The 9507-nt window shown below is 36.3% G+C and overlaps 2 protein-coding genes across 8 annotated transcripts in view; one reads left to right on the forward strand and one right to left on the reverse strand.

The window, feature by feature from the left end:
* LOC106877694 (cytosolic Fe-S cluster assembly factor narfl) overlaps window positions 1–9507 on the reverse strand; it is a 25574-nt gene that overhangs the window by 8102 nt on the left and 7965 nt on the right. For 3 of the 7 annotated variants that reach the window (XM_052975869.1, XM_014926645.2, XM_014926642.2), the window contains exons 2-4: window positions 5537–5629; window positions 4197–4352; window positions 3010–3142 (exon numbers count right to left, since the gene is read on the reverse strand). In XM_052975869.1, coding sequence (XP_052831829.1) covers window positions 3010–3142; window positions 4197–4352; window positions 5537–5539 — 292 coding nt within the window. In that variant the 5' untranslated portion in view covers window positions 5540–5629. Of the gene's footprint in view, window positions 1–3009; window positions 3143–4196; window positions 4353–5536; window positions 5630–7088; window positions 7345–7942; window positions 8051–8907; window positions 9163–9267; window positions 9288–9507 lie in introns of those variants that run through there. The other 4 variants (XM_014926646.2, XM_052975870.1, XM_014926641.2 and 1 more) reach the window with 4 other exon arrangements.
* LOC106877696 (target of rapamycin complex subunit lst8) overlaps window positions 8107–9507 on the forward strand; it is a 21958-nt gene continuing 20557 nt past the window's right edge. Inside the window, exon 1 of the mRNA XM_014926648.2 lies at window positions 8107–8481. Within this exon, the coding sequence (XP_014782134.1) occupies window positions 8410–8481 (72 nt within the window). The 5' untranslated portion in view covers window positions 8107–8409. The remainder of the gene's footprint in view (window positions 8482–9507) is intronic.

A 9507-nucleotide genomic window follows, 5' to 3' on the forward strand; every position in this document is an offset into this window, starting at 1 on the left:
CTGACCATGTAACATCTCAGCTGGTAAGTTACTCCATCATTTCGTTTTTGTCTTGCTACTAAATGTTTTATTATGATCTCCCTGATGAGAAACAAGTGATGATTCCAGCAGCCCTTTCTTTTTTTTGTGAAATGGCCCTCACTTGCTTCGAAACATATATGTAGGAATTAAAGGAACTTTCATCGACATGCGTTTTGCTCCATTTGTTATTATTATCCATATATTCTCAAAATGTATCATGTTAACTCGGTATATCAACCTGTAAAACGGCTGGGATATCTTGTTTTTTAGTGTAATTTTGCTACCAATGGTAACCATTAACGTATTCAAATTATCGAAAGTTTTAATAACTGAGATAATATTAATATACATAAAATAATATATATATATATATATATATATATGCAGGGTGTCCCAAAATTAAGGCAAACAACTTTTATCAGTATCACCACAGCAAAATATTGTTATATTTCAGGTCTGAGCATTGCAGTGCAATGGTAAAGAAAACACAATTATGATACTATCACATTTATTTGATATGACCACCTCTGTTTTGAATCACAAAGTCTAGGGTTTGGATGCTTTATACACAGCATGTAGCTGTTCTTGCAGAATTGAAGCCCCTTCCTGGCACAGTTTTGCCTTCAGAGTATCAAGGGAAACATGAGTGCTCGAGACCCTTGTCTCCAAAATGGACCAAACACAAAAATCCAACAAGTTGAGATTGGGGCTTCTTGAGGGTCATATAGCCTTGCCTATGAACGATGGAATGTTTTTCTGAATCCAGTGTTGTGTCTGTTTGGAGCTGTGGGATGGTGCCAAGTCCTGTTGAAGGCTCCAAGGTGAGCCTTGAAAGTGCTCATTCGTCCATGGAAGCAGTTCAGCTTCCAGAATGTCACCAATGTATTGCTGGGTGTTAATTTTAATACCCAGGGGCACAAAAACGAGGGGTGAACTTTCCAGTGGTTGTCACAGCCACCCAAACCATAAATGACTGTGGATTTTAATGTCGATTTATGAGACTATCCTCAACAGAGTCAGATACATTCCAAAGTCAATCATTCTGGTAGTTTACTGTCTGTTCAATGTCAAATTGCTTTTCCCCAGAGAACACCAAGTTGGGCAGCATTCCTTCAGCAATCTGATGCAGGATAAGACAACATCTCTCCAGTTTCATGGCCTTATAAACTTGTGTGAGCTCATGACAGCAGATCATCTTGTAAGGGTGGGTCCTGAGATCCTCTTTTAGCACTTGATACACTGATGTCTGGCTTATTTTTGCTGTGGCAGCCAATTTTCTGACAGAACAACGAGGATTTTGCAGTATCTTTTCTCTGGTACTTTTCTCTGGTACTTTTCTCTGGTACTTTTCTCTGGTACTTTTCTCTGGTACTTCTCTGGTATCTTTTCTCTGGTACTTTTGATAAGCTGAGAGGTTTGCACTTTTCTTTTTTCGGTCATGTCCAAGTTGATCAGTGGTGGAACCAGTCCCTTGAAATTTTTTGACAATTTTCCAGACTGGTGTTCGGTTAATTTTAAGCTTTTTTGCTATAGTTGTATTACTTTCACCTCCTTTGTGGAGGTTATGATTGTATTTCAGTCTATAGCCATAATCTAATTTATATATCTAAGTTTATTTAGTCTTAAAGAAAAAGAAGACACACTAAGCTTTTATAATGATGTATATTTTTCATATCTTATCACATTTATTGATAGTTATTAAAGCCTGAAACTTCAGTTGCTTTAATTTCAGGACACCCTGTATATATATATATATATATATATATATAGTCCTCAGTCGAATCATCCAACCCATGCTAGCATGGAAAGCGGACGTTAAACGATGATGATGATGATGATGATGATATATATATATATATATATATATATATATATATATATATATATATATATATATATATATATATATATAAGATGATTAGACAATGTCTGTTCAATCCGTGCTACATATGTGTTTCATATCAGCAAAGCAGTTTATTCATAACATCACCCATTTCATCATGCACCTGACTTCTAGGTCTCAAAGGGACAAAAGGTTCTGTCAAATCATCAATATTATATTCTGTCATTATTTTGTTACACTCAAGGTTAATATTTTAAAGTATATTCTTATTTACTATTTTATATTTTTTGTGATTTCCTTCTGGTATAAATTAATGTTCATATTATATAGATTTCCAGTCTTGTCAGAGGTAACCAATATTCCTTCTTTAGATTTCAGCTCTAAAATAATGTTCCTCAGTTTTTTTATGTTTGCTTCTCAAATGTAATGTTCTTAATTGCATCCCAAATTTGGTCTTCGAAAGAATCAAGATTTCTATTATAAGATGGATGTTTTCTTCATTTAAAGTGTTTCCTAACCCATTCTGTTTCCTTATTTTCATGTTTATTCAAGTAAGATTTGTCCTCAGCCACGGTAGAATGCTTTCCATCTTAAGTAATGTAAGAAGTCCTTTATTTTATTGATTAGTTCCTTTCGGTATTCCTTCTGAGATGGTTTTGAGATATCTTTTAAAGAAGTATCCAGATTAAGTCTCTCCATTTTCCCAGTTGAATCCTTTAAATCTACCACCTAAGAACAGGAGCAATTCCTGCAATGGGCTTCTACACAGTTTCTGATATCCAAATTTCAAGCACAAACCATTGGTTGACCTACGACTATGATAGCAGACACTTACCCAAGTACTGCATAGAGGGATTGAACCTGAAATCATGTAATTTCAAAATGAACTTAATAACCACACAATTATGCCTCTACTTTATGATATTTATTTTCATTCTTTTATGTTTTATGATGTGATTTCATATCTTGCTAAGGGATTTTCTTTGCATTTCACCCTTCCTGAAAGTGATAAAATTAGTAGCTCTCAATTACTGAGGAGAGAAAGTGATCAATTTAATTAACTCTATCCTTATCTCTACAATATGTTTGATTTTTGTGCCAAATGTTTGAAATCAATGTTATAATACAACAAAAGAATCCCTTACCTAAACCTTTGAAAAAGGCTGTTAATTTCTTGGCTGTGTCTTCCAAAGAAAGTTTATAGTTTGCTGCCAATGAAGCCCGAGACTGTGGTGATATTGATACGATAACGAGTTTTTCATCACCAGATTGTTCTCCCTAAAAATTCAAAATAAACATTGGAAACTGTAACAGCTACTGCCAATAGAATCAAATGGAGAAGATTCAGTGACTTATATGTAACACAAGAGGATCTCAGTCTAACTTAGAAGAAAGTTCTAGAATCTGAAGAAAGATCAAAGAAAGATCTGGAATGATACTGGTTAGACTAAAATGTTAGAATTTAGCTGCTTTTCTTCTTTTTTCTCTGAGAGTGGTGGAAGGAAGAATCTATGAAACATGCGTTATTCTCAGACTGAAGAGACAAATTGGCAAAGTAGGCTAGGATTTAGGATTCCTTACCAAACCTTAAGAGTGATGAGTTCAGATTTTACATTGCACTAACTGCAGTTTATTGTTTAGAAGGCCTGGTTTAGCAGTAGCAGACAAAGAGAATAAAAAGTGCCAGATAATGGACCTTATGTATCCCAGTAGTTATAGGTTAGGAACTATCCCTAAAGATTTGAACAGATGGATGGAGAAAATAGTCATAGAATCTAGTTTAGTGCAGCTCCAGAAAACAGTGTTATTAGGATACATAGGAAGGTTGTTGGCATTTAAGGTTACTTGTGGCCCGATGTTAGGAATTTCTCCTTTCCACCACTTCAATCTGTTGTGTATTCTTTTGTTTCAGTCATTTGACTGCAGCCATGCTGGAGCACCGCCTTTAGTCGAACAAATCAACAATAATAATAATAATAATAAATGCTTTGATGCAATACCGGGCACTGGCTCTCAAGGCTTCTGATCTTAACTGATTGGAAGTGTTATCATGTACATGTTTTGTTTTGCTATAAAAGATGAGCTACAGCAAATATTCTGCTCAATATCAAAGATTTGCTTGTCAGTTGTTTGACTTTAACAAGTTGAGCATGTCTCTTAGAGGCTGACAATATGTGCATCTCTGATCATGAGCAGAAGTAGTGGAGGAGCATCATAGCCATGTGTTGAGAGGGATTTTAATTTTTTTCTAAATACAAATTAAAAACTGAAAAGAAAACCAAAAAAAAAAACAACAACTGAATAAAGTAAATAAATAAGAATTATTGTCTACCTTTTGTATGGCAGAATTCTGCTTCAAGACTTTGTATAATTCCTCAGAACTCTGCTGTGAGATAAGTACACTTTCTGCTGAGGTGATACATCCACTGCAGGCAAGGCAGTCATTTAATGTGATTTTTGCTTTCTTCAATTTATTAGCTTCACCTGACTGAACATATAATAATAAAAATAATACATATTGACAGGTTGAAGAGATGAAGATAGGGGAACAGGGGCTAAAATGTAACAACAAAGAAACATGTAAAACAACAAGTAAATGGATTTTGCATTGACAATATGTAAAACACTTGTCTGATCAATGCATATATTGTAAGCTGCTATAACACAAGTTCAACTATAAAATACTCAAACATGTTTCCTTGTATTTCATCAGACGGTCTCAGTATGACAGTGTGTAACAAGGCTGGACCTTTGAATTCACAGCTGTAGTCCATATATCATCATAATGATCATCATTTAATGTCTGTTATCCATGCTGACACAGGTTGGACAGTTTTGACCAGAGCTGATAATCTGAGTGGCTGCACCAGACTCCAGTTTGATTTGGCATGATTTCTACAGCTGGATGCCCAGCCTAACACCAACCACCCCGAGAGTGTAATGGGTGCTTTTATGTGCCAGCTGTGTAACACCAGTATCTGCCACGACTATGATTTCACTTGGCTTGATGGGTCTTCTACTCAAGCATGGCACATTGCTGAAGGTCTTGGTCATTTGTCATAGCCTCTGTGAGGCCCAACACTCAAAAGGTGCTAGTTACATGACACTGCCACAGGTGCTGGTTACGCGACACTGGCATCAGCCACATTGTCTCCATGAGGCCCAAAACTCGAGAGATGCTTTTTACATGTCACAGTACAGGTGCTAGTTACATGACATCAGATTCGGCCATGATTACTGTTTCCTTCCATCCAACTCCAAGCATGGAAAAGTGGATGTTAAACAATGATGATGATGATGATGAAACAGACTGACAGGAAGACAGACAAATAGATAAATATGTGCACACATAGATATGCAAACATTTGAACCATTGACATAATTTTCATGCAGATACAACTTTGAATTACAGGTACAACTCATCTGACAAGATGTACTCTCAAACTTTTCAGAGCCTTCTATACCAGGAAGGTTGCTATAACTCAGAAAACAGTGCAGTTTAAAGATGGAAATATGGTCAGAGAGAGAGATTATGATGTATTTATTTCTAATATATTCTTATGTATTATAACCGATTCTTCCTACTCTAGAATATGAGAAAGAAAGAATTTGCTAATTCAAAAACCTTTGCAAAAAAGGTAAAATCTGAATACACCAACTGAATCCACTTACCATGCTAACTTCATAGTAGCTTCCATCATCTTCAATCTTGATCTTACCAACTTTGCCAGTCTTTTTCTCAATATTCAAAGGTTTTACACATTGCTGATGGAAGAAACATAATCAGGAAGATCACTTGAAACCGAAAACAATGTTAATTTTATGTCATTTTATTGAGAAAATAAAAGAGCAGTTTCTCCATTGTTCTCTTATAAAATATTGACACATGTAGAATATCTTGCTGACATACAAAGAACTCTCGATAGAGTAGGATAATGTAGGAATACTAGTGATAGTTTTTGAGTCTAATATCTTGATTGTTGCTTCTCAGTTACACACACACACACACACACACACACAGTTCACAAATGCATGCTGGGATGTTGGTGGAGAGACAGCTAGTTCTATATATTTGTTCACACTCTGTAGATGATACAATCAATTCATTAATGTGCTTTCTGTATAATGGCATAAGTTGGTTAATTGCATATGCAAATGACATAAACTTTGGCTAATAGTATAAGATTTTCACTAATCTTGATTTTAAAAATGACTGGTAATATGCAGCATAAAATCAAGCATTCATTTGATTTGATACGAATAATGATTTTAGAGGCTTCTGCTTTTATAACGGGTTAAAACGACAGTAGTCAATATTTCGAGTTTATGAAAAAAAGATGTTAAAAGAGTAAAATGTATACAAGTTATTCATACTATTTCAGTAAATTTTAAAGACTATTAAATTTTAGATTCTGGTGTATTTTTATTGTATGCTTAATTGCAAAATAAATTTCTTCAATAAATAAAACTTTCTTATAGATAAAAATGTTGTGGGGTGCATTCATCACCTGGGAAAGTTTTGAATTTTTTATAAGTAGCTGCCTTTCCCGTTTCCTGGTGAGAATGTAGTCAATCTGACTAGTGTGCCCACCAGACAGGTAGGCAAACAGGTGATCATTTTCATCACAGGACTCCAGCAGCCTGGTTCCCTCCTCATTGTGGGAACCAAATCAGTTGCCACCATGTACACCATGGAAGCTCCCTGGATGTTGTCGAACATGACAGTTGAAGCCGCCAGCCACAAAGTGGGTGTCATAAAATTGGTCTTTCTGTTCATCAGGTAGCCCATTCTACTTGCTAAAAAGAGCAGCTAAATCTCCCTCAAATCACTTCCCAGTGTCTTACATAGGAGACGTGTTGGACAGTGTAGTACCTGACATATAAAGTGACGAAATGGTCAAAGATGGAACACCTTTGATCGGGGATCTGTTTGATCAGGGATCTGTTTGATCAGGGATCTGTTTGATCGGGGATCTGTTTGATCGGGGATCTGTTTGATCGGGGATCTGTTTGATCAGGGCTCACCTGATTAAATAACATTAACTAGCTGTATCATCATGAACTGCATTCCAAGATACTCTGGCAACAAATTATATAGTGGTTGGAGAAAGCGAAAGTTGAAGCCTTTCGATTAAAAATATTTTTTTATTCATCGTCTAAGTCTGTGGACAGATACAAAGGTGAAATAGAAAAGAAAACAATCGAGAAAAAACGGGAGGTTTACATTAAGTAATCGAGTGAGATCGGCGATAGCACTGAAGACACAGCAGTGGCAATAGCAGTGTAGAACACCTGAATAACAAGAAAGGGGTCTCCAAAATTGGGGAGGAGGGTAACTATGTAGGATGATTCGGAGTTCCTTATACACGCGCACGCGGGGATTATTTTGATACACCAAAGGCTACCTGCTACGAATCACAATTAGTCATCATATGAACTGATTGAATACTTGGCTAGAAGAAGAGAAGGTCCAATGAAAAGGTGAAGAGAGCGGAATAGACTGTTTCTCCGTTAGAACATAACAGAAAGTAGATAGACGGACGAGGTGTAGATGGCGTTGGCAAGAAGCGGCTACAACAGTACCATTGAGGATAGACAGAGTAGGAGGGTGTTACAGCATATGGAAAGGTTTCTAGTGAGAGAGAAGAAATATGAAGAAGAAAAGGTTTCAAGCTAAAGAGGAAACAGATTGAAGCTAGAGAGAAAGGGGAGGAGGAAGCGGAGAGGAGATGAATCGAGCAAGTGAAGAAGGATACTGAAGGCGGACTGGAAGACAAGGTGGAGAGACACGGGAGACCACCACGACGGCAATGACGAAGTAAAAGAAAAAAAACTGTGAAAGAAAAACGGGATTTTGCTTTCTCCATAAGAAGATGACTAAATGACTCTCTTGGAAAGTCCAAGCTTAAGTAATGCGTGACTGGCAACAAATATCTTGGCATTGTGTTCCCACCATAACTATTATTACATTTAAACCAGCACAGAGCACTAACTACTATCACCGCCGCCGCCACTACCACCATCACCACCCTCATACAATTAGTACATTATGGGGACTACCTCCATTCCATTGCTTACTTTGGTGTTTCCTGCTTTCTTCATTTCTTTGGAGTAAATCAACAAGTACCACTGAGAACAGCAGTCTTTCTCATACCACACAAGAGATGAAAATGTATACATATAAAATAAATTAAAGAGTTAAAAAAAGCCAATTTATATAAATACAACCCCATACACACACGCATATTTATATATAATTTTATATATATATATATATATATATATATATATATATACACACACACACATATATATATATACATACACACACGCGCATATATAGCAGACCCATATTTGATCGATTTGGAATCGGTGTTTATATAGCAGCAACGACAGCAACACTTCTCTGAAAGCAGTAGCAGGAACTGCAGCAGCATCAGGAATTGTCTACGTCGTCAAGTCTTGTGGTGAAACTTTTATCTCGATTCCTTTCCACTCCCCACCCAAAATACTCAAACAACAAAACCAACTCCCTTGACGAACGAATGGGGCTCTGTATTTCAGGGGTTTCATCAGTGATTGGTGTTCAAACGGAGGGAATTAACTGTCTCGGACACGTAAGTGGTTATCATTTCATGTATACATACAAACGCATATACATACATATCTATATACACACACATACTATTTCGAAGTTGTTTGACAAGCTATTTGATATTAGATCGTGTGTTCAACCCGTGACAATTGTTTGTGGTCGATCGTTTATCGTAACCTCGAAACATATCAAGAAAGAGAAAGAGAAAGTTGCAGATGTGAGAGTGTGATTGATGTAAGACTTTTTGATGCTTAATTAGTAAATATATTAATACTTTTACAAAATAAAATGGTATGTGTGGGGTTTGAAAGACCTGTCATAATTCTGCTCCGATGTAATTTATTACAAGTACTGCATACCCTTGTATTGGAGTATTTTGTGTGCGCGTGGATATGGCAACGTTCGTTTGTGTGTGTGTGTGTGTGTGTCTGCGGTTGTTTAAACATACCTTTTGCACTTACACACCTTAATTAGATATGTCTTTGGATGGTTTTATGAAAGTAAAAGACTGGGTGGTGTGCGTTTCCCAAAGAGTGAAATGTTTCCAACGTGAAATCCGCATTGCATTAAAAACACGAACAACTCGGGGATCTCAAAATCAAGAAAAACGTGTGGCAAACGTCGTTAAGCATATAAAAAAAATGCACCGAGAACAAACAAGTTGTGTTTCTCGGTTGTAAATAAGCCATTTCCATTTTCCTTCTTTATATAAATATCAACGTTTCTTAATTTCTCCCCCCCCCCACCTCGCTTTCTCTCTGTAACTGAAGGTATATAGTCTGAAAGAGGAGAAAGAAAACATACTAACCCTTCCATTCTAAAATAAATTGCGTCGTTGTATGTTGATAAACACTTACATAGCTAAACGCTTGTGAAAGCCACCCCAACACGAAATTGACAAATCTTAAAATATAGCAGAAGAAAGCATCGATAGTTATTAAATAACTAAGGAGAGAAGATATATATATTTCGACCAGGGCCGCTTTAATACCCCCTTAACATCCTCTTGCCTGTTTCGTTATATATATATATATATATATATATATAT

Source organism: Octopus bimaculoides, chromosome 22 (assembly GCF_001194135.2).
Source record: "Octopus bimaculoides isolate UCB-OBI-ISO-001 chromosome 22, ASM119413v2, whole genome shotgun sequence".
In the NCBI taxonomy this organism is placed as follows: Eukaryota; Metazoa; Mollusca; class Cephalopoda; order Octopoda; family Octopodidae; genus Octopus; species Octopus bimaculoides.